The sequence below is a fragment of the Schistocerca nitens genome, chromosome 9 (genome assembly GCF_023898315.1).
Source record: "Schistocerca nitens isolate TAMUIC-IGC-003100 chromosome 9, iqSchNite1.1, whole genome shotgun sequence".
NCBI classification, from domain to species: Eukaryota; Metazoa; Arthropoda; class Insecta; order Orthoptera; family Acrididae; genus Schistocerca; species Schistocerca nitens.
The window spans coordinates 198,449,020-198,474,979 of record NC_064622.1 but is presented as its reverse complement, the minus strand read 5'-3'; the positions used below and the strand labels follow the sequence as shown (position 1 = coordinate 198,474,979).

Genomic DNA, 25,960 nt, shown 5'->3' with positions numbered 1-25,960 from the left:
ATACAATAGTTCGCAGCTCGTGGTCGTGCAGTAGCGTTCCCGCTTCCCATGCCCGGGTTCCCGGATTCGATTCCCGGCGGGGTCAGGGATTTTCTCTGCCTCGTGATGACTGGGTGTTGTGTGCTGTCTTTAGGTTAGTTAGGTTTAAGTAGTTCTAAGTTCTAGGGGACTGATGACCATAGATGTTAGGTCCCATAGTGCTCAGAGCCATTTGAACCATTTTTTTTGTGAAACAATACGCCATTCTCCAGGGCTGCATCAGCGCATCAGGGATTCCATGCGACAGAGGGTGGATGCATGTATCCTCGCTAACGGAGGACATTTTGAACATTTCCTGTAACAAACTGTTTGAAGTCACGCTGGTACGTTCTGTTGCTGTGTGTTTCCATTCCATGATTAATGTGATTTGAAGAGAAGTAATAAAATGAGCTCTAACATGGAAAGTAAGCGTTTCGGGACACATGTCCACATAATATATTTTATTTCTTTGTGTGTGAGGAATGTTTCCTGAAAGTTTGGCCGTACCTTTTTGTAACACCCTGTATACTCTCTTACTACGTTGTTAAGCAAATAATTTGATCTTGGTGTTGTGGTGTGCTGCTTTCTTAAGTTCATTTATTGTCCAATTTAATAAAATACTTCCAAATTTCACTTTTACTATATGCCATTCCCTCTGCTGGTTCAGTAACACTTTCACCCGAACTCAAATAACAATTAAAGAACAAGGAAATCGAACCACGAAAAATTGTTCAAATGGCTCTGAGCAGTATGGGACTTAACATCTGCGGTCATCAGTCCCCTAGAACTTAGAACTACTTAAACCTAACTAATCTAAGGACATCACACACATCCATGCCCGAGGCAGGATTCGAACCTGTGACCGTAGCGGTCACGCGCTTCCGGACTAGAACCACGAAAACAAAGGGATTCCAAGTGAAATAACTTCGAATTAAATGTTGCCAAGGTTGTTGAAGCATTATAATTTTTCGCTCACTCAGCCTGTCACCCAAACGCACGCTGCTAGGCCAGTTTTGGCCAGATGTTGAGAGCGGGTTCAGTTGCTGAAAATATTTGAACTCAAGCACGTGACCAAAATTTTACACAAATATCGAAGATATATAAATGACTACTAGAATCACTAGTAGCGTGAATCGAAGTGTCATCTGGAAATTATAGAATAAGAAACTATGAGTGTCGAGACGTCAGTAGTCGATACCAATATGTATTGGTACTTTCGCCGTGTGCCTAACCGTGTGTGTACGTGTGTGTGTGTGTGTATGTGTGTTTGTGTGTGTGTGTGTGTGTGTGTGTGTGTGTGTGTGTGTGTGTGTGTGTGTGAGAGAGAGAGAGAGAGAGAGAGAGAGAGAGAGAGAGAGAGAGAGAGTGCGTGCGTGTGTGTGCACTTATGAATATAGAAACCGGTACACTGCGCCACCAGTCTGTGCAATACTGCTATTATTACACTAGCGTCTGTGGAAATTGCAGCACCAAGAAGGAAACGCACGAATTCAATTTATTTAATACCACAGGTTAGGTACATGGCAAGTAACAAATAATTACCTATTCTAATCTGTACATGTCCACTGAGCCTAACTATTTAGTATGTCGTGTGGCCACCAAGCGCTGCAATTAGAGCTGCTTTGCGCCGTGGCATTGAATCAATGAGGTTCTGATACGTTCCTCAGGGATTTCCCTCCACGCAGTTTGTATCCGAGCTCACAATTCTGTGATACCAGTTACTGGAGGACCTTGACGCTCCAGTTTTCGACCAACCATATCCCAGACATTTTCGATGGGCGACATGTCTGGCTAACGTGTAGGCCAGGGAAGCAATGTTACCCGTCACTCTTCGAAGAAGGCCTGTACATGCCTCACAATATGTGGCCGGGCATTGTCCTGTTGAAATGTGGCCTGTGGAGATCGCTGGAGGAGTGGGAGTACCTCAGGCTCCACAACCTCCGTTAGGTACCCGCAATACGTACGAGTCGAGATCGGTTGTTGTAATCAATGGCACCCCAAACCATCACACCTGATTTTTGTCCGCTCTGCCGCTCCTCAGTGCCACCCTCCAGGTTCCGCTCACCACGGGACACCGGACGCGTAGGCGGCCATCACTTTAGGACACATTGAAGCGGGACTCATCCGAAAAGATTGCATGTTGCCTCTCAGAACCCCAGTAACGGTGTTAACGTGCCCATGGCAGTCGGAGGAGGTTGTGCGTTTTGCACAATGGAAGCCGATGTAATGACATGCTTGCAACCAGTCCAACCTGCAGCAGACGGCTACGAACCGTCGATGCAGGCAAGTTCACACCTGTTGCAGTGCTCCAGCGACGAGCCAACACTGTGGATGACGCTGTACCGTCCGTAATGGCCATGCGGACAAGATTATGGTCATCGCTTGCTGTGGTCACGTTCCGTGGTCCAGTTCCCGCTCGTCGCTGCGTACGACCTTTCTCTATCCACTGCTTCCACACACGTATCACTGTTGCAGCAGCAGGCCTGTGCGAGCGGAAATGTCATGGTACGACAACTCCGTTTCACGGAGACAGATCATTGTGCCCCGTTCGAACTCGCTCACATGCCGATACGGCTCCCTTTGACGTCGACAGGGCATAGTGGCACTCACTCTATTGTTTCCACCTTGGGTGACAGCTCTACACCGACTGCACTAGGCGCAACACCGACCGTGTCGGACTGATACCAGAGGGCTCTGCTCGACCTACGTGTACCACATGTCGCTGCCAAACGTATCACGTATTGCTCGCACAACCGTCGCCACTTCCACCAACTGTGGCGCTATTCGGGTAATTCCTTCTCGGTGTTGCCCTTTTTACAAACGGCAGTGTATTTATTACGCTCCCCTGCAACACCCTTACAGGCTTTGCGGACTGTTTCTAACTACCCTGTATATTATGTAGCATTCCAGTGACGAGGAGACTCATCCGATGATATTAAGAGTTAACAATTATTTTCCCACTGCAGTAGTAATTTCTGTTGAGAAGCAGTATGGGACATACATGTTCGCAAAATATAGAAATGTAGGATACTGGCTGAAGGTTCATAAAACATTTACCAGCATAGTCACGAGACGCTGGAATGAAGCAAAATAAGCGCACCATTGTGCCCCGGAACTCAGGTACCGGCTTGCACAAAAGACCAACATATTAGCAACACAGGAGGGAACTGATGGGCTATTCCAACATTTATTTAGCTTCTGTCGGCATCGGAGTTCTTGTCTGCTTTCAAATGCTCTTTTCGGAAACCACACAAAATGGTATTCCTTCATTTCTGTAGCAACAGCTATGATCATATTGCCAGACTACTGCACCAGTACTAAAAGCAACTACTAATCTCAACGACTTCCATAGATGTGACAAAGGTATTGACCCACTATCTATCTTTAGTCCTTCAGAGAAGTATTCACTAGACACTGTGTTCGATAAATTTCCGTTCCTGGCGTACCGTGTGTCAACTTTTAAAGAATAGTTTGAAGTTGACAGGTAACACGGTTTCCGGTTGGTACGCCATCTATCAACATTCATTTTTCATGGCGTCCAGTTTTGCGAGAATCTGCTTAGTGAAATTAGCGTTATATTTAATAAAACGTTACAAATGGAGAAAATGGATCATTGCTCCAAGCCTACTGTGATCGGGCAAAATTCCAAACAAAAGGAAACTAAAGAAGAATTACACTGTTTGTGAGGTTCTGATGTTATTAACTTCTATCATGTTTTTCTACATCAAAACCATCACAATCATCATCATAATCATCATCATTATCATTGTCTCCACCATAGTAATCTTATTAAACATCAAAACATGACACTAACAGATCATTTATTCATATACAAAAGCTTTTAGCATAAGGAAACCAGTTGTATTATTATTATTTGACTTCTTCTTACCACACTTTTCTGCATTTTTCAGTCTACAATCTATATTCATATTTCGTCATCATTATAGACTCGATTGGGGAGGGGGAGGGTGAAGCATATTTAGATTGCAAAGTTTCCTAGTTGCTGAAAAAAAGATCCATTTGTGCTTTACTGGACCGCATTATCTTCCCGATATTGATGTTCTCCAGTTGCATTAAACTTAATTCCTATATTAAACTGGTGTTTTACAAATTACTGTCGGGAAACGGATATACTAAATGACGGAATTATTTAAACGTAAGGCTAATTCAGTTTTCTCTGTCTCAGAAAATACTGTCATGAATCGTCCCACTGATTCAGCTTTATATTCTGCGATAGGTCTTTTACGTCATATGTATGTATTACATACAATTAACTGCAATTCGAATGGAAGATTCACTTTCTATTAGCTTCTTAGCGTCCCCTAAAGCTTTAGAAGACAACGGCATGTGCAACGTTCTCTCTCGTGCTTCCTGTAACATGAAGTTGAACTAGTCTTATTAATAACGAATCGGTTGGCGTGAAATAGTGAACTATAAACAAAGGTCAGTTAAACATATTAAATAAACTTACAAATACAATATTAAAACTAAAGAAAGAAATGCATAAGTTCTGGGGCAAAGGTAATCATGCGGACATTTGCTTCTTCGTAGGATCTTCGCACTGTGGCGCTGTTTTCAGACTTCTGGTATCGGTTGCCGTGTATGACAACTTGTTACACTGACAACTAAGCCTATAGCGTGACTTGGGTAATGTGCTTATGTACGAGGTGTTGTTAATTCCTGGGGATTTTTTATAGCAGGCAGCTAGCGACCAATTACATGGTAAATACTTAGGTCGTAAGTTGCAAGAAACTAACTCTCATTTCTTGGAAGCTTAAAAGTGCAAACAGATAACACAACACACGTGAGTCTTCAACCAAAAAAGCTCTGAACTGAATATGCAAGGCTGCAACACTACACTCACAAGTTGGAAAATCACTAGATTCGGATCTTTTCCCTATGCGCACCTTTGCCCCCGCTTATACTATCTCTTATATCCAAAAGTTAGAAAGTACGAACTTTAAACTGTATGGCAATTAATATTCTGTAGTTATAAGATTGCTATTCACCATCTAGAGTCCTTCTTCATTAAGCAGCCAGAGAGATTAAATACAGTTTAACTCGCAAGTTACAAATGTGTGCACATGTTTGGCCTTCTAATGACACGAGATACTTTTTTGTGCAGGATAGAGATTCGAACCCAGCCACTAATCGCAACGGTAATTAAGCACAGCTGGTTACCGGACATATTATTTTTCACCAGAAGGGAACCTGTTGAACCTGTAACGACAAGATGGGAAATTTTATGTCTGAGCCCTATTCAAACGCAGCACATTTCGTCTTTGTTGGCTGTACACGAAGAGACGTTATCTATCGAATTATTTTTCCTCATCACCCTAGTGGCTATGTTTGCGAGATTTCAAAGTTTTAATGAGGTAAGGAAAATTTCTGTCTCTGACCAGAAATCGAAACGATAATTTATTGTTATTTAATTCATATGAGGTGGCGGTAAAAATAGATTTATTTTTAAATCAGTCGTTAGCTTAGTGGGTGCAGGACGGAGATTCGAGAACAACAACTAATTGCAATGTTAATTAAGCATAGTTGGATGTGTGGTTTTTTCAACAGAAAAATTTGCTTGAGCAGGAATCAATCCCAGCACATACCACTTTTGTTAGATATACACGTAGAGACGCTACCTATAGAATTCTTTCTCGCCAGTACGTCAGTAGATGGGTATGTTTGTGTTGGAAGTTGACATGACGTGCTGAAGTTATCCACATCTGACGAAAAACCGAAACGATCATCTATCGTCATTTATAGCTACAGACGAGGAGACGTTAAAATTAGACTGATTTTGGATCAGTAGTTGGCTGGGAGTATGTTAGGACTTTAAATGACGTAATTAAATTTTATCTCACAATGAAATTAGCACCTAGATATGCCACTTTCTTAGAGGAAAGTGAGGAGTTCGAAATCTTGATTTTCAGAGAAGAATGGAAAAACTGATAGAGTCTAAATCGGGGAGGATCAGTTTGATTTCAGGTACAATGTAAAAACGCGCTAGGCAATACTGACTATGACTTATCTTAGAAGATATGTTAAGAAAAGGTGAACTCTTTCTTACAACATTTGTGGACATAGAGAAAGTTTTTAACAATCTTGAGTGGAGTACTCCCTTTGAAATACAAGGAGGTTATTTACATCTTGTATAGACGGTGGCAGTTATAAGAGAGTGGCATGAAAGGGAATCACTGGTTGACAAGGGACTGAGACAGAAAAATGGTTCAAATGGCTCTGAGCACTATGGGACTTAACTTCTAAGGCCATCAGTCCCCTAGAACTTAGAACAACTTAAAACTAACTAACCTAAGGACATCACACACATCCATGCCCGAGGCAGAATTCGACCCTTCGGCCGTAGCGGTCGCACGGTTCCAGACTGTAGCGCCTAGAACCGCTCGGCCACAACGGCAGACGACTGAGACAGGGTAGTAGCCTACCGCCAATGTTATTCAATCTGTAAATTGAGCAAACAGTAAAGGAAACAAAATAAAATTATATATAACTCTCAGGAGAAGAAATAAACACTTTGAGGTTTGCCAGTGACATTGTAATTCTGTCAGGAACAGCTAAGAACTTGAAAGAGCAGTTGAACGGAATGGACATGGTATTGACAGGAGGGTGTATAAACAAAACGAGGATAATGGAAAGTAGTCGAATTACGTCAGCATGAGACAATTTTCTTTTTATTCATCAGTCTTCTAATTGGTTTGATGAGGCCCGACACGAATTCTTTTCCTGCGCCCACCTCTTCAACTCAGTAACACTTGCAACCTACGTCCTCCATTATCTGCCGGATGTATTCCAACCTGTGTCATCCTCTACAGTTTTTGCCCTCTACAGCTCTCTCTAGTACCATGGAAGTCATTCCCTGATGTCTTAACAGATGTCCTATCATCCTCACCCTTCCCGTTGTCAATGTTTTCCACAGATTCCTTTCCTCTGCGATTCTGCGCAGAATCTCCTCACTCCTTTCCTTATCATTCCACCTACTTTTCAACAGTCGTCTGTAGCACAACATCTCAAATGCTTCGACTCTCTTCTGTTCCGTTTTTCCCACACTCCATGTTTCACTACCATACAGTTCTGTGGTCCAAACGTAAATTCTCAGAAATTTCTTTCCTAATTAAGGGCTATGTTTGATGCTAGTAGACTGGTCTTGGCCAGGAATGCCCTTTTTGCCAGTGCTAGTCTGTTTTGATGCCCTCTTCACTCGGTCCGACATTGGTTATTTTGCTGACCAGGTGGTAGAATTCCCAAGCTTCATCTACTTTGTGACTATCAGTCCTGATGTTAATTTTCTCCCTGTTCTCACTTCTTCTAGTTCTCAATACTTTCATCTTTCTTCGATTTACTCTCAATCCTTATTCTGTACTCATTACACTGTTCATTCCATTCAGCACTCATGTAATTCGTCTCCACTCTCTCTCAGTGTAGAAATGTCATCAGCGAATCGTATCATTGATATCCTTTCACCTTGAATTTTAATCCTACTCCTGAATCTTTCTTTTATTTCCATCATTGCTTCCTCGATGTACAGATTGAACAGTAGGGTGAAATACTGTATTCCTGTCTTACAGCCTTTTTAATGGTGTCAGATGGTATGTCGCCAGACTCATACATTCTCCCGGTCTTGATGTAATGTAACTGAAAGGTCCCCGTATCACCCGACCTTTTCAAGTATACCTTCCACTCTTGTGGTTCTGCCGGCCTTGGTGGCCGAGCGGTTCTAGGCGCTACAGTCTGGAACCGCGCGACCACTACGGTCGCAGGTTCGAATCCTGCCTCGGGCATGGATGTGTGTGATGTCCTTAGGTTAGTTAGGTTTAAGTAGTTCTAAGTTCTAGGGGACTGATGACCTTAGAAGTTAAGTCCCATAGTGCTCAGAGCCATTTTGGATCTTGTGGTTCTCGAACAGAGTATTCGCTACTACTAGCTGAAATTTATTACAAACCTCAATTAGTCTTTTTCCTCTCTCATTCATTGTCCAAAGCCCTTATTCTACTGTAACCTTTCTTATACTCCTTCCCCTACAACTGCACTCCAGTTCCTCATGAATATTACATTTTCGTCTCCCTGTACGTACTATATTATTCTTTCAACATCCTCATATACTCTCTCTACTTCTTCATCCTCAGTTTAGACGTCAGAATGTAGACCCGAACTATCGTTGTCGTTGCTGGTTTGCTGTCGATTCTGATAAGAACAACCCTATCACTGAACTGCTCACAGTAACGTACTCCTGTCCTGCCTTCCTATTCATTACGAACCCTACACCCATTATTCCATTTACTGCTGCTTTTGATATTAAGCGATACTCATCTGACCAGAAATCCTGGTCTTCTTTACATTTCACTCCACTGACCCCTGCTATATCTAGAAAGAGCCTCTGCATTTCGCTTTTCATATTTTCTAGCTCCCCTGCTGCATCCAAGCTTCTGACATTTCGCGCTCCGATTAGTAGAACATTATCCTTTCGTTGGTTATTCAATCTTTTTGTAATGATCACCTCTCCATTGGCAGTCCCCTCCCGGAGATCTGAATGGGTTGCTATTGCGGAATCTTTTACCACTGGAGAGATAATCATGACATTTCTTCAATTACAGGCCTGTGGATACACGTTGCGTGTCTTTAATTGCCTTCTTCATCCTCACGCCGTTGATCATTGCTGATTCTTCTGCCTTTAGGGGCAGTTTCCCACCAAAGGGACAGATTGCTGTGAACGTCTGTCCGCTCCTCCGTCCTCTATGACAAGGCCGTTGGCAAAATGAGGGTGACTTCTTAAATCGGAAGAGTTGGGCCGCCAATCTACAAAAGAATGCGTGTAGGCCATGTAATTAATGTGGAGGTACTATATAGAACTGGAGAGAAAAGAAATTCGTGGCACAACCTAACTAGAAGGGGGAATCTGGTGATACGACACTTTCAGAGACATTATCAGTTTAGTACAGGAATGAACTGTGGGAGGTAAAAATCGTAGAGGGAGACCAAGATGCAAATACAGTAAGCAGATTCTGTAGAACGTAGGCTGCACCAGTTATTCAGTTATGGATATGATTGCATGGAATGAAGTGGCATGGAGAGCTTCATGAAACCAATTTTCGGACGGGAGACAACATCAACAACATGGTTAAGTGGCTATGGTGAAGCAAGTCTAAAAGGCGAAGAACGGTGTAACCAGCAAGTCTCTCTACGAGAAAGTGGAAATGGCATGAAAATCATAGAGTCTGGTGGTCAAAGCCTCTCCTAGCACAATCAAAGAGATAGAAAGTGAAAACCAGTCACGGATCAGATCTTGCACGACATTTTGAACACGAAAAATTTTGCCGACCGCTGGATTCCACGACTGCTCACAGCCGTTCAAAAAATCGCCAAACGAAGGCAGCTGGAGAAATTTAGCCACCTATTCACCATGGAATACTGCTGAGTGCAGCAGTTGCTATGGCCCCAAGGCAAAGCAGCAAAGTCAGTAGTGGAAACACGTTGTTTCACCACAATTTTAAAAGACGGTGATCCAATGCCTAACGGGAAAGAAGCCCTGGTATTGTGCTGACAGATTTTGCTCTTAAGAAGGGAACCGACAAAGGACTGCAATAGCGGAATCTGCTGACCAGGTTACAGAAGGCTATCTGTACGATGCTTCGCGGGCAGGATGCCAGTGGCATGGGGGAGGGGAATGTTTTTTCGGCGACTAGGTTCCACTCATTCTTCATAGTTCACAGCCACATTTTCTACTAAACAGGGTCTTAGGTACGAAAGTTCTGGTGGTCTGAAAAGGAAAAGATGTATCACCAAGTTTGGCCTCGAGAAATGGACTTTTAATGCTAAAATCATTCGTGAACTTAGTGTTCCTCATAAACAATGGAGAGACGCCTGTTTTGAACCAGTGATGTGACAGTAAAAGAAGCAAATGAATCAGAGAACCAACATGGAATGGAAGAATTATTTATGACTTGACGCAAATATGAGTCGAAGATGACCGGAACATGAAGCCATGCGGATAGATCATAGATGACCCAACAAAGTTCTCTGTTATCTATGAATAAATTTTGAGTCAGATAAATCGACATAGGATTTATTATGTTAATTCATGCAAAAAGCAGATTTTACAAAACTCCACCTGAAAATCACGTACATTTGGTTCCTTACGTAAACGTTGTTGGATGCTACTGTGATACAAAGGGGTATAATCAATCGCTGTGCGGTTTGTCGTGAATTTATCTATAGTTGGATCAGCCGTTTTGAAAATGTGGTATCTTCAGTGTTATTCTACAGGGGGGGGGGGGGGTTATGAATCTGCCTTTTAACCACAAGTAAAAACGATAGCATCAAAATTTGAAGCTTATTCTAAACATTTACTATGTACCAATCAATAAGTGTCCGCTAATTGCTTGTAAAAGATTAGCAGTAAGCAATACTTGTCCTTACAGCTTGCCGGCCGCGGTGGTCTCGCGGTTCTAGGCGCGCAGTCCGGAACCGTGCGACTGCTACTGTCGCAGGTTCGAATCTTGCCTCGGGCATGGATGTGTGTGATGTCCTTAGGTTAGTTAGGTTTAAGTAGTTCTAAGTTCTAGGGGACTAGTGACCACAGCAGTTGAGTCGCATAGTGCTCAGAGCCATTTGAACCTTACAGCTTAGAGTGGTGGAGAATATAGTACTTCGGGGCTTTTTCAGACTTCTGCCTATACCCAACCCTGAAATAAAAGTTAAATATAATTTCTTATCCGCTTGTTAAGTGATAGCATTTGTTTTTTGTGTCCTACGGTCTTTTTATGAATTTAGAAAATATACTCTGTGAAAGTAAGGTTCATCCAAATGTGAGAAATGTTCGGAGGTACAACACGGTCATGTAACTACTAAATAATATTCTGTTACAATTTAAAAGAGATACAATAAAGAAAATATCGTCAATAATGCGTTTAATACTCTATTACACACCAGTACGTAGTAAGTGAAATTAAGCTAAACAGAAGCATTATGAAAATACAGTTACAAAGTAAATATATTTTGGAACAGAAACTCTTGGAAACTAACACAAATCTTCATTTTCAAGGCAGGTAAAACTGTTACGGCATTAAATAAACTCGGTTCATTTGCAAACAGCACATGTCCCATAGTAAAAGACCGTCTTCCGTTTCAAGGTACAAGATTGTGCACGACCGACGAATAATGGTTGTTAAGAAGTTTCAGAAATATTTAACCTTTATAAAATTCTATAACTGAAGAATTAACAATATGTTCTAAATAGCTTTAATATACCCCACAACACTAAAAATAATTACAAATTCTGCACAGAACACAACCTCATATCCCGTAAAAACAAAAACGGTGGAAAATGCCAGAAACTTACGGCGGCTTCTAGAGCACATACATTCGTGTGGTTGTTAAATTGCTCACTAGGTTGAAATGACGACCAGGAAACATCATGTCTTCCTAGGTACACTATACCCCAGGTACGATACTACACCATACTGAGTAGAGAGTCTACAAGGTAGAATCTTCATGTAATTAAATAGATTGCTCGATTTTGTGATGAGAATACTGACGAAACTGTAAGTGATTTTCCACTACGTACTTAAAATAACAAATGACAACAATTCTATTTCCGCTTGATTGCAAACCGTTTACAGCTCAGACGTTATGCCAGGGATGGGTCAACAATGCATCGGACAACAGTATATGAATTGGACCCATGTGTTCACTGTGACTCGATTTCAGCGAATATTTTAATATTCTTTGTCGCCATATAATATAATATTTTCGCTAGAAAACTTCAATATCTTTGGTTCCTTAATAATTATGGGCACATCTGTAACACGTCGATCACATACAGATAAATAGTGTCTCACATGCACAGTATGAATGAAAATGAAAAAACAGAACTGCAAAAAATGTAGATGTCAACGTAATAACGAATATTTATCTTAAGATTATGATTGTTCATGGTGTTAATTTTCACTTCCTTGTTCGAAGTACTTTCACGCCGTAATTACGGTTGCTTGAAGATAACTCATTAAAGCATTTAAAACTGGGTCCTCCACAAGGGTAAAGATACAAGTTTTCGCAACGCAAGCTACCGAACTGTATGTGTTAAAGAGAACACGATGTACCAAAATCATTTCCCTCGCTTTCTGTTGCTTTGGCGCACAGTCGGCGGGAGGAGGGGGGTACGGCGGGAATGGATATCGGTTTCCTTGTCTGCAAGTCTGAATGTCCCTCATTTTAATGTGGTGACGTGTGTGCTGGAGGAACTAAATTGTTTTCTAATTCTACTAGAAAGCGGATATTTGAAATTTTTAGGCTTTATCACGAGGAACAGCGCTTTTCTAGTAGCCCCTCTTACTGGCTTATTAGAGCACTACGTTGTGTCGTCAGCGTAAGAGTTTTAAGTATGTGGTTGAACAGTGCAGGTGTCCTTTCAATGTTCCTTTGTATTCTACTTAGTAAGTGACTTAGACCGGTGAAACTTGGTACAATTGTGTTTTCAAACCGCTCTGCTTTGTGGACGAGCTATTCTCATAAATCTCAATGTGATGCCGTCTCACGATAGATGTAAAAGGTCCCTTCATCTTTAACCACTCCGAAGAGAATTTCCAGGATATTTTACTGGTTGTAACTGGGTCTAGTAACCGAAATCCAGTTATTTCGTGACTAGCCAGTCTTTTCGAGGGCGTTTTAATATATTCATTGCTGCTTGGAATCGGTCACTAAACGCTTGTGTTATCTCCAATTGTTTCTGCGTTCAGTATTATCTTCAAACAGTACGATCATCTTTCACAAAACTGCGAACAGCCAAATTGTTCAGCTGCTAATTTTTTGAACGATAACAGTCTTATTATACACTCCTGGAAATTGAAATAAGAACACCGTGAATTCATTGTCCCAGGAAGGGGAAACTTTATTGACACATTCCTGGGGTCAGATACATCACCTGATCACACTGACAGAACCACAGGCACATAGACACAGGCAACAGAGCATGCACAATGTCGGCACTAGTACAGTGTATATCCACCTTTCGCAGCAATGCAGGCTGCTATTCTCCCATGGAGACGATCGTAGAGATGCTGGATGTAGTCCTGTGGAACGGCTTGCCATGCCATTTCCACCTGGCGCCTCAGTTGGACCAGCGTTCGTGCTGGACGTGCAGACCGCGTGAGACGACGCTTCATCCAGTCCCAAACATGCTCAATCTGGCCAGGGTAGTTGACTTACACCTTCTAGAGCACGTTGGGTGGCACGGGATACATGCGGACGTGCATTGTCCTGTTGGAACAGCAAGTTCCCTTGCCGGTCTAGGAATGGTAGAACGATGGGTTCGATGACGGTTTGGATGTACCGTGCACTATTCAGTGTCCCCTCGACGAACACCAGTGGTGTACGGCCAGTGTAGGAGATCGGTGTTGGCCCTGTGTGCCTCGGTCGTATGCTGTCCTGATTGTGGCGCTCACCTGCACGGCGCCAAACACGCATACGACCATCATTGGCACCAAGGCAGAAGCGACTCTCATCGCTGAAGACGACACGTCTCCATTCGTCCCTCCATTCACGCCTGTCGCGACACCACTGGAGGCGGGCTGCACGATGTTGGGGCGTGAGCGGAAGACGGCCTAACGGTGTGCGGGACCGTAGCCCAGCTTCATGGAGACGGTTGCGAATGGTCCTCGCCGATACCCCAGGAGCAACAGTGTCCCTAATTTGCTGGGAAGTGGCGGTGCGGTCCCCTACGGCACTGCGTAGGATCCTACGGTCTTGGCGTGCATCCGTGCGTCGCTGCGGTCCGATCCCAGGTCGACGGGCACGTGCACCTTCCGCCGACCACTGGCGACAACATCGATGTACTGTGGAGACCTCACGCCCCACGTGTTGAGCAATTCGGCGGTACGTCCACCCGGCCTCCCGCATGCACACTATACGCCCTCGCTCAAAGTCCGTCAACTGCACATACGGTTCACGTCCACGCTGTCGCGGCATGCTACCAGTGTTAAAGACTGCGATGGAGCTCCGTATGCCACGGCAAACTGGCTGACACTGACGGCGGCGGCGGTGCACAAATGCTGCGCAGCTAGCGCCATTCGACGGCCAACACCGCGGTTCCTGGTGTGTCCGCTGTGCCGTGCGTGTGATCATTGCTTGTACAGCCCTCTCGCAATGTCCGGAGCAAGTATGGTGGGTCTGACACACCGGTGTCAATGTGTTCTTTTTTCCATTTCCAGGAGTATATATATATATATATATATATATATATATATATATATATATATATATGTGTGTGTGTGTGTGTGTGTGTGTGTGTGTGTGTGTGCGCGTGTGCAGGCTAATATCAGAAAATTCTGTAGCGATTCTGAGATGGATTTCACTGATAGATAAGCGATTTCACGAGGATGGTTTGTGTGTAAAATTTGGACAAAAATATGGAAACGCGTGTCTGAACGTAAGTGCAGCGGCTAGCCAATCTTGCAGGTTCAGTTGTTGTATTTGATCATGGGCGACACCTGTGCCATATTCTGTATACACTACAAGTGTCTGTCGTAGTCTGAGTGACTGTGAGTGCGTTATTCCGGGATTAAGTGAAGTCGAATGTGGGCAACTTGTTGGTGCTCGTATGGTTGCTGCTTCCGTAAGGATATTAGCCCTTGTTTGGTGATCAAATAGGCACAGTGTCGAAGATTTGTACTGCGTGCAGGGAAAGTGGATAAACACCATCAGTAAGTCGCAACGCGGGCGAAAGAGTGTGTTGTGTGAGCGTGTCAGACGGTCGTTGAAGGACTTTGCGACGAAAAAAACAATAGGATGACAACCGATAAAGTCGCACCAGCAATGAATATCGCACTCGCGGTCGTAGTCAACACCAAAAGAACACAAAGGCAGCTTCATAAACACCGAGCTGCAGGGTAAGCTGCAGTTCCAGAACCACTTGTAAGTAACGCAAACGCTCATATTAGGAAAATGTGCTACCAAAGCAATGGAAGAAATTCTGGTTGATTGCATGGGCCACGAATACTCCGCAGTATCGCATTACCGGCAAGGTTTACGTTACCATTTTGGGTGATCAGGTCAATTCTGTGGTACCGTGTTGGCTTCACTCTGTTGATGCTGTGAATGCTGTGATGTAAGACGACAGGAGTCCTGCTCACGCAGCTTGCATCGTCCACAACTGGTTTAGTGAGCACTCGGCTGAACTGTCGTATTTACTCAGCCACCACAAGTACCAACGTTTCACTGAGCCTAGCTGGTACACTTCGGAGAGAAATGAACGTGATCGCTATCCACCTCCATCATCTCCCCTGAAATTAACACGGGACATGTGTTTACACACCCCGAGCGAGTGGAAGCTACTTTTAATGCCAACTATTTTCTTACACCGTATTAGGCATGATAATGGGTTGTTTATTGGTGGTGGCCGGCGGTTGGTTTGGGGGAGGCGACCAAACAGCGAGGTCATCGGTCCTATCGGATTAGGGTAGGATGGGAAAGGAAATCGGCCGTGACATTTCAATGGAGTCATCCCGGAATTTGTCAGAAGTGATTTAGGGAAATCACGGAAAACCTAAAACAGGATGGCCTGACGCGTGTTTGAACCGTCGTCCTCCCGAATGCGAGTACAGTGTGCTAACCACTGAGTCACCTCGCTCGGTGGTAATGTGTTGTGTGTGTGGCATTACGTATGTTCGTCCAACCTCTATATTACCGCTAAGTAACGATGGATGTGTAATGTAGATGTTGTTATCTGTTTGGCATGTAACACTGTGCAGCAATGAAAAATGTAAATCGAGTGGAAACAGTCAACTCCTATCAGTTCTAATGTACTGATCGCGAATATCACGAAGACAATTTAAAATTAGCTCTAGTTTTCATTTCATACCGTTTTATTACGGTGAGTTAATTACATACGGATTTTTATGTTACGTTTAAAATCAACTATTATAATTGTTTGTCAAAGTCATAATAACTAGTAACAACGGATTATATTATTGTCCCTGGTCTTACTTGTGTGTAATATTTTGGATATAAACACTTTGATACCAATTTTAGTGATCTTTTGTCTCCTACCTCTACAAATTGAGTGACTTTATTAATGCATGTAATAATTTTTGCACATTTGTTTCCAGATTAACTATCAGCTGTTCAAGTTGATTGCTATTGAAGTGAACAAAAATGCCACGAGTTCGTGTTAACACTGCAGACACATTTTGCTGTGTGCGTGGAGAAGTGACATTTGCTTCACAAAAGCAGCAAACAACTCCACTGATTAAAAAAGTTTACAGTTGTTATTTTGGGTGCAAAATAGGTGATGACGATAAACCCTTGGCTCTAAATGTGATATGCAACACTTGTGCGAGCAACCTGTGGAATTGGATGCATGGAAAAGGACGTTAAATGCCCTTTGCAGTGCCCATGATATGGCGTGAGTCAACTAACCATATCAGTGACTGCTACTTCTGTATATATGTTCCTATCAAGAAGGGAATATCTAAGAAGAAGAAGCGGGCAGTGACCTGAACAACCGACAGAGTACGAGATTACTTGTGATAGGGATTCTGAATGTCCTGAACCATGTGTATCACAAGATACAGGGTTTCTTCCAAGTACATCATCAACTGTTGATTCACAAAATTTATCCCAAAATGAGTTAAGTGATCTCATTAGATATTTGGAGCTCTCTAAACCTAAGGCTGAGATTTTAGCATCAAGATTGCAGCAGCGCAATTTTCTGGAAAGCAATGTAAATGTTGCATTCTACCGCAAAAGGGAGCAACAATTCACTTCTTTTTCTGACATGCAAGATAGTCTTATGGTATGTGTAGACATAAATAGTCTAATGAAGGCTCTCAGAATTAATCACAGCCCTGATGAATGGAGACCCTGTATTGATTCGTCAAAGTATAGCTTAAAAGCAGTGCTTTTATATATTGGTAATGAGCTTCCTTCTATTCCAGTTGGGTACAGTGTGGATATGATAGAGTCTTAAAGAACATGAAAATTTTACTATAAGCCATAAAGTATAATGACTCTCAATGGCAGATTTGCGGTGACTTCAAAGCGGTAGCACTGCTATTAGATGTGAAGTTAGGATACACTAAATATTGCTGCTTTCTCTGTGATTGGGATAGCCGAGCTCGTGCATCTCATTACAGTAAATATGAATGGCCCACCAGAAAATCCCTTCAACCAGATATGAAGAACATTAAGAGTGAACCTCTAGTAGACCGTGAAAAGATTCTGCTCTCGCCCTTGCACATCAAGTTGGGTCTCATGCAAAACTTTGTTAAGGGAATGAACAAAGATGGTGACACGTTTAAGTACGTAAGACAATAATTCCCTTACTTAAGTGATGCCAAAGTAAAGGAGGGCATCTTTCTAGGCCCACAGATTCGAGAGATTTTTGGAGACCATACATTTGATGGAATCATACAAGGTGATGAGGAGCATGCATTTACAGTTCTTATATATAAAACGAGCAAGAAACTACAAGGAGATTGTAGATAACATTTTGTCATCTTATGAAAAACTTGGTTGCAGCATGTCACTGAAAATCCATTTCTTACTTAGTCATCTTGACTTCTTCCATACAGATTGTAGTGCAATAAGTGATAAACATGGGGAGTGATTTCATCATGATATTGGCACATCTGAGAAGAGGTATGCCGGAAAGTGGAGCCCTACTTTTTTTTTAAACATATTACTGCTGGATTGTCATAAGGGATGTTCCCGAATATGTGTATAAACGTCAGGCCAAGCGAAAACGGTCATTTTATGAATTTATCTCTGAACAAAATATGTAATTGCGTATATTGTACACACGGACAATTCAACATTTGTAATCCTTTATATTCATTTGTGACCAGTTAATTTATGTATTTTCTTTTGTGCTTTACATACTTCTGACACAAAGTAGACTTACAAAGTATTTTAATTCATGTCATATTATCTTCATTTTTCTTTATGTTTTACTTTTGTACTTCCAGAATGGCACTGAAATTTATCAATGCATAACACAGTACATAATTCAGGTAATTATTCACTTAAAATTGGTTATGCTGTATCTTGGAACATGAATGCATGTTTAGTTAGTGAGTTATTTATACAAAAATGTAGATTACTTTTTTAAAAATCTAGAGCTAAATATTTATGAGATGATTTTGTTTCATTTTATACTGAAATAAACATAAATAACTCAAAATCATACAATTTACAAACTTTCACTTCGGATTTGTTGTTCAGAGTAATTGGCGTTTAGAGTGACGTCTCATGGCAATGATAGGTATTATGAGCTTGTCAGCTACAGAGGGGGCGGTATGTGGCGAGTAAAGTAGTAAAATAAAGGACTGCTAAAACTCCAAGGAGCATCCTAGTGCTCTAACAATGGAGGGCATGTATGGAGCGCGGAAGGTCACGGCAGCTAATCCCGGTCGAATTAAGTGGTTTCATCCTGCCTTTTAACCTGTCACCTTTCACTGCCGGTCGCCCGACTCCAGCGCCAGCTGAATCGCGAGCTACACGACCTGTGTGACCTTTCCCTGCCCATTCCGACGTATCATCCCTACTAAGCTCCATCTGCCTCGCAGTATCGCAACCGAGTGAGGTGGCGCAGTGGTTAGCACACTGGCCTCGTATTCGGGACGACTACGGTTCAATCCCGTGTCAGGCCATACTGATTTAGGTTTTCCGTTATTTCCCTATATCGCTCCAGGCAAATGTCGGGACGGTTCCTTTGGCAAGGCAGGGCCGTCTTCCTTCCCCGTCCTTCTCTAATCCGATGAGACCGATTACCTCGCTGTCTGGTCTCCTACCCCCCAAACGACCCAACCCCCCTCGCAATATCGGCAGGATGCACTCTCTTCCACGAAACATTAGTATGAAGCACCCTCTACCACGAAACATCAGCACGAAGTGCCCTTTGCTAGGCATCATTTGTATGTCAGGCACGCACAGTCATCACGGAGCAAACTCCGTCTCGCAATGATGTATTACCATCTGCACACAACATTGGTACAAGATATCCTCTGCAACGCAATTTTTCTACAAGACAGGTAAGCAAAATTGGTACGGACACTTTCAGCCACCCTACTTTGCAGAGGAACACCATCTACCATGTAATATCGGTAAGTTACACTCTCTACCACACAATATTGTTACGAAGCACTCTCTGCCATGTAACATCGATACGAAACGCTCTCTACTGCTTAACATTCCTAGTAAGCATCCTCTGCCTTGCTGTATTTAGTACATAGAATAATTCGGTTCGAACGTATCTGTCAAATGGCCATGCTACCGAGTCTGGTATTTCTCAGAGACGACAGGGTAACTTGACACTGTTGATGATACTGTAGTTGACAGCAATGACGAACTTATATATGAGTCCAAACCACCTACATCAAAGTATTAGTTAGCAACAATAGTCTGCCTCTTTGGCTCTCTTTTACCTATACGAAAATATAGCAAACATGATCGTCAAAGCGGTAATATAGAAATATTAATTTACCCCTGTGGATAGTAATGTATGTACGAAGCTAATGCGGAAGATAAGGTTGCAAGAAGTTTTTGAAGTAGTAAAACTGAGTTAATTTTAATACAATTTATATGCGTTGTAGTATATATAGGTTTTGCATAGATTTTCCACATGTTGTTGTTGTTGTGGTCTTCATTCCTGAGACTGGTTTGATGCAGCTCTCCATGCTAATCTATCCTGTGCAAGCTTCTTCATCTCCCAGTACCTACTGCAAACTACATCCATCTGAATCTGCTTAGTGTATTCATCTCTTGGTCTCCCTCAACGATTTTTACCCTACACGCTGCCCTCCAATACTAAATTGGTGATCCCTTGATGCCTCAGGACATGTCCTACCAACCGATCCCTTCTTCTAGTCAAGTTGTGCTACAAACTTCTCCCCAATCCTATTCAATACCTCCTCATTAGTTACGTCATCTACCCACCTAATCTTCAACATTCTTCTGTAGCACCACATTTCGAAAGCTTCTATTCTCTTCTTGTCCAAACAATTTATTGTCCATGTTTCACTTCCATACATGGCTACACTCAATACAAATACTTTCAGAAACGACTTCATGACACTTAAATCTATACTCGGTGATAACAAATTTTTCTTCTTCAGAAACGCTTTCCTTGCCATTGGTAGTCTACATTTTATATCCTCTCTACTTCGACCATCATCATTTATGTTGCTCCCTAAATAGCAAAACTCCTTTACTACTTTAAGTCTCTCATTTCCTAATCTAATTCCCTCTGCATCACCCGACTTAGTTCGACTACATTCCATTATCCTCGTTTTGCTTTTGTTGATGTTCATCTTATATCCTCCTTTCAAGACACTGTCCATTCCGTTCAACTGCTCTTCCTAGTCCTTTGCTGTCTCTGACAGAATTACAATGTCATCGGCGAACCTCAAAGTTTTTATTTCTTCTCCCTGGATTTTAATACCTACTCCGAATTTTTCTTTTGTTTCCTTTACTGGTTGCTCAATATACAGATTGAATAACATCGGGGACAGGCTACAACCCTGTCTCACTCCCTTCCCAACCACTGCTTCCCTTTCATGCCCCTCGACTCTTATGACTGTTTCTGTACAAATTGTAAATAGCCTTTCGCTCCCTTTATTTTACCCCTGCCACCTTTAGAAATTCAAAGAGAGTATTCCAGTCAACATTGTCAAAAGCTTTCTCTAAGTCTACAAATGCTAGAAACGTAGGTTTGCCTTTCCTTAATCTTCCTTCTAAGATAAGTCGTAAGGTCAGTATTGCCTCACGTGTTCCAACATTTCTACGGAATCCAAACTGATCTTCCCCGAGGTCAGCTTCTAGCAGTTTTTCCATTCGTCTGTAAAGAATTCGAGTTAGTATTTTGCAGCCGTGACTTATTAAACTGATAGTTCGGTAATTTTCACATCTGTTAACACCTGTTTTCTTTGGGATTGGAATTATTATATTCTTTTTGAAGTCTGAGGGTATTTCACCTGTCTCGTACATCTTGCTCACCAGATGGAAGAGTTTTGTCAGGGCTGGCTCTCCCAAGGCCGTCAGTAGTTCTAATGGAATGTTGTCTACTCCGGGGGCCTTTTTTCGACTAAGGTCTTTCAGTGCTCTGTCAAACTCTTCACGCAGAATCGTATCTCCCGTTTCATCTTCATCTACATCCTCTTCAATTTCCATAGTATTGTCGTCAAGTACATCGCCCTTGTATAGACCCTCTATATACTCCTTCCACCTTTCTGCTTTCCCCTCTTTGCTTAGAACTGGGTTTCCATCTGAGCTCTTGATATTCATACAAGTGGCTATCTTTTCTCCAAAAGTCTCTTTAATTTTCCTGTAGGCTGTATCTATCTTACCCCTAGAGAGATAAGCCTCTACATCCTTTTATTTGTCCTCTAGCTATGCCTGCTTAGCCATTTTGCACTTCCTGTCGATCTCATTTTTGAGACGTTTGCATTCCTTTTTGCCTGCTTCATTTATTGTATTTTTATATTTTCTCCTTTCATCAATTAAATTCAATATTTCTTCTGTTACCCAAGGATTTCTAATAGCCCTCGTCTTTTTACCTATTTGATCCTCTGCTGCCTTCACTACTTCATCCATCAGAGCTACCCATTCGTCTTCTACTGTATTTCTTTCCCCCATTCCTGTCAATTGTTCCCTTATGCTGTCCCTGAAACTCTGTACAACCTCTGGTTTAGGTAGTTTATCCAAATCCCATCTCCTTAAATTCCCACCTTTTTGCAATTTCTTCAGTTTGAATCTACAGTTCATGACCAATAGATTGTGGTCAGAGTCCACATCTGCCACAGGAAATGTCCTACAATTTTAAACCTGGTTCCTAAATCTCTGTCTTACCATTATATAATCTATCTGATACCTTTTAGTATCTCCAGGATTCTTCCATGTATACAACCTTCTTTTATGATTCTTGAACCAAGTGTTAGCTATGATTAAGTTATGCTCTGTGCAAAATTCTGACAGACGGCTTCCTCTTTCATTTCTTAGCCCCAATCCATATTCACCTATTATGTTTCCTTCTCTCTCTTTTCCTACTGTCGAAATCCAGTCACCCATGACTATTAAATATTCGTCTCCCTTCACTACCTGAATAATTTCTTTTATCTCATCATACATTTGTTCAATTTCTTCGTCATCTGCAGTGCTAATTGGCATATAAACTTGTACTACTGTAGTAGGCATGTAGGCATGGGCTTCGTGTCTATCTTGGCCACTATAATTCGCTCACTATGCTGTTTGTAGTAGCTTACCCGTACTCCTATTTTTTATTCATTATTAAACCTACTCCTGCATTAACCCTATTAGATTTTGTATTTATAAGCCTGTATTCACCTGACCGAAAGTCCTGTTCCTCCTGCCACCGAACTTCACTAATTCCCACTATATCTAACTTAAACATATCCATTTCCCTTTTTAAATTTTCTAACCTACCTTCCCGATTAAGGGATCTGACATTCCACGGTCCGATCCGTTTTTTTGGATGCCAGTTTTCTTTCTCCTGATAACGACGTCCTCTTGAGTAGTCCCCGCCCGGAGATTCGAATGGGGGACTATTTTACCTCCGGAATATTTTACCCAAGAGGACGCCATCATCATTTAACCATACAGTAAAGCTTCATGCCGTCGGGAAAAATTACGGCTGTAGTTTCCCCTTGCTTTCAGCCGTTCGCAGTACCAGCACAGCAAGGCCGTTTTGGGTAATGTTACGAGGCCAGATCAGTCAATCATCCAGACTGTTGCCCATGCAACTACTGAAAAGCTGCTGCCCCTCTTCAGGAACCAGACGTTTGTGTGGCCTCTCAACAGATACCGCTCCGTTGTGGTTGCACCTACGGTACGGCTATCTGTATTGTTGAGGCACGCAAGCCTCCCCACCAACGGCAAGGTCCATGGTTCATGGGGGGAGGGATTTTCCACATAATCACCTTTTAACTAAATACATTTTGTCATCCGTGGGACGAGTTTTTTGATTCCTGTTTCATAGACGTATCCTGCCGCCCGTTTCAGCCAGATATTCACTTCAATTTCCATCTCGTAGACGTCGTCGGAAAAGTGTTTCCCACGAAGCTGTTACTTCAAATTTAGTAAACAGATGATAGTTACTAAGTGCGAAATGGGGGCTGTGATATCCGTGGCTTCAAACATATCAACCAAACGAAGTCAACAACTCTTGTGTTACATGAGTGGTGTGCGGACGCGAGTTGTCATGAAGGAGACAGACTCCCGTTGTCAATATCCCGCGACGTTTCTTTTGTATAACTCTGCGAAGTTTCCACGTGGTCTCACAATATCTTACAGCACTTATTGTTTCACATATTTCCTAAAAATCAACGAGAAGAACCCCCTTTCTGTCCCAAAACACGACACCAGGATTTTCCTCGCTGTTTGCTGAGTTTTGAAATTTTGGTTGAAGGAGAATGAGTATATTGATTGTCGTTTACTCTCTGGAGCATGGCGATACGTCCAAGTTTCATCTCCTGTCACTATGGAGTTAAGAGAAGCGTCACCTGCACTCTCAAAACGGTCAAGAAATTCGCGAAAGAAACTGACTATTCATTTTCTGTGCTTTGGTAAGCATCTTGGGCACCCATCGCGCACACAACTTGCGAAAATTTACTCGATCAGTTACGATTTCATGAACAATAATTCGTGAAATGTTTGGACAAACTGCATGCACGTCGTCAATTGTCGAACGGCGATCAGAGGGGAGACGTTCTTCAATTTTCTGCAGGACATCACCAGTCACAAGAGACGAACTTCCGCTTCTGTCTTCATCGTGAATTTCCGTACCCATTTCGTCACATGCTGCCTTGAAATTACGTCCTATCCATAAACTGAAACAATTTCACGATCAATCGCTATGGCGTTCAGCGTTCATACCCTTCGCACTTGGTGGGATCCAGAATGAGAACGTTAATTTCTAATAATCACCACTAAACGAATCGGCGAGCTACTGATTGCTGCGAATGCTCTTTCCTTCCGCTGGCTTCCCGCTACACGGAATTGGTCCCAACTTCCCCACGGACATTCTAAGCTAAAGCTACAAGCCATGTACCCTTAGTTTCCGGATAACCCTCGTAATATGCTTGCTTCTTCTAGGGCTGGTTGACTTGTTCTTTAACAACGATGGCCTTCAACAGCAACCGTGCCCTAAGGTGTGTATATAAAATGTCTTATTGTATTTGTAGAGTCAATGACCTCGCAAGAAAATATTTAGCAATTACGTATAAAACTAATCAAGGACCACTCTGAAATCAAGAATTATAGAAGGACCTATTGGGACAATGATGTAAATTTACATCGTATTAATCCAGTTATTTTTGCTTACTTATTAGACTGTCCAGTAACAGGTATGTTTCACGTAAAATGTGTGAATTGGCATAATACCGTCTTAAAGTAGATACATTCTGAAGGAAATGCCTTGCGGATTTCAGAATGTTATCACACTTTTCGACGATGCGTGTCTGATTTGTAACGAAGTAGACAATAATCGCGTCGTGAGCAGCTTCGGAAGTTACGTTGGTACGCCATGATCATAACGTGCAGGAACAGGAGGAAAATGTGAATTTTTTCTTCAAGATAATGCAGTCACTCTGAGATAAGTACTGACATACGCTTCGCAAACTGCAAGAGCAAAGACCGTAGCCATTAACTTACCGATTTGTTTCCGAGCTGCTTGATACGGCACGGCAGGTAGGCATGTGTGCCTAGTTGCGCCGTTATGTTGGTAGGCATGCTCGTGTCGAAGAACGGGCCCGTGTACAGCCCGTGTTGGTGCGCCGGCGCCAGAACTGCCAACAGAAAGCGATATGAACATCAGAGTTAAATTCTCATTTATATATTTTTTACCCATCACAAAACAAATGCTTTATAGGTTACATGTATTTACAACAACAATATTCTCAGATAATAGTTAATTTGGTTTAAAATGTATTTTTCATTCGTGTGTGATATATGTACCAGACGGCACGAGGTGGCATTTGTCTTGCGGATTGCAATGTAGTGTACCGAAGATTATATTTTGATTAGTAATTTTATTTTTATCAACAGCTCTGAGGACTGTTCAGTTGGAAACGAAACAGAACACTTCAAAAATAAGTAAATGTAGAAAGACAATAAAGTCTGCTTCATAACAAGTGATTGCTAATTTTCTTCCAAGACTTTCAGCTTTTATTAATACATTGTATTGATGTAGTGATGTACTTCTCTGTACTTTTCTACGTACCATGAAAAAAGTGTCTCAGTCGTGTGCAAACCCCACAAGTGTCCGACAGTATGGAATGTGTTCCTTAAAAATAATTCTCTGTATTTAGCCAACCAACCCGTATAGTTCGTACGTTTGACCTGACACACGTTTTATCCAATGTTAAGGTTCATCGAAAGCTGTCTAACTGCACAGTTTATTCTTTCCTACTGAGGAAGGCCGTTAAATTTCCTACATATTAATTCAAATTAACCGTACTGAGAAGTGCTTTGCTCAAAATATCGGTATAAAAGCGTACTTCTCGAAACATCTAACTGTCGTAATAACTGAGAAGCAAGTTCTTAGAACCCTCGTCATTCAACCATATTACCAACGGTGAAAATGCAAGTACTACTAGCACGCATCTCTTCCACAGTGAGAATCGTTTTACTGATGGACGTCACAAAACATTAGTTTCAAATGTTACGATGGCGACGATCATCTACTGCGGTGATTACACTCGAAACTAATTTACAGTTTGATTTTATGTGGATCAAATATTATTTTTCGCAGTCGACTGCGACTTCATTCGAGATATTTGCCTTTCACCAATAATCGGTCCACCAGTTTAGCTAACTGAGCATCACTCAGATTCCATTCTTAGTAATTTCGCTATTCAAGACTTCAATTAAACTCGAGTGATGTTTGGCAGAGTAGTGGATGACACAGTATAAATAGATAGAT

At 42.1% G+C, this 25,960-nt stretch overlaps 1 protein-coding gene across 1 annotated transcript in view; it reads right to left on the bottom strand.

Annotated features, from left to right (window-relative positions):
• Nucleotides 1–25,960, bottom strand: part of LOC126203267 (protein sidekick-2-like) — a 794,175-nt gene that overhangs the window by 294,139 nt on the left and 474,076 nt on the right. Inside the window, exon 3 of the mRNA XM_049937521.1 lies at nt 24,691–24,824. Within this exon, the coding sequence (XP_049793478.1) occupies nt 24,691–24,824 (134 nt within the window). The remainder of the gene's footprint in view (nt 1–24,690; nt 24,825–25,960) is intronic.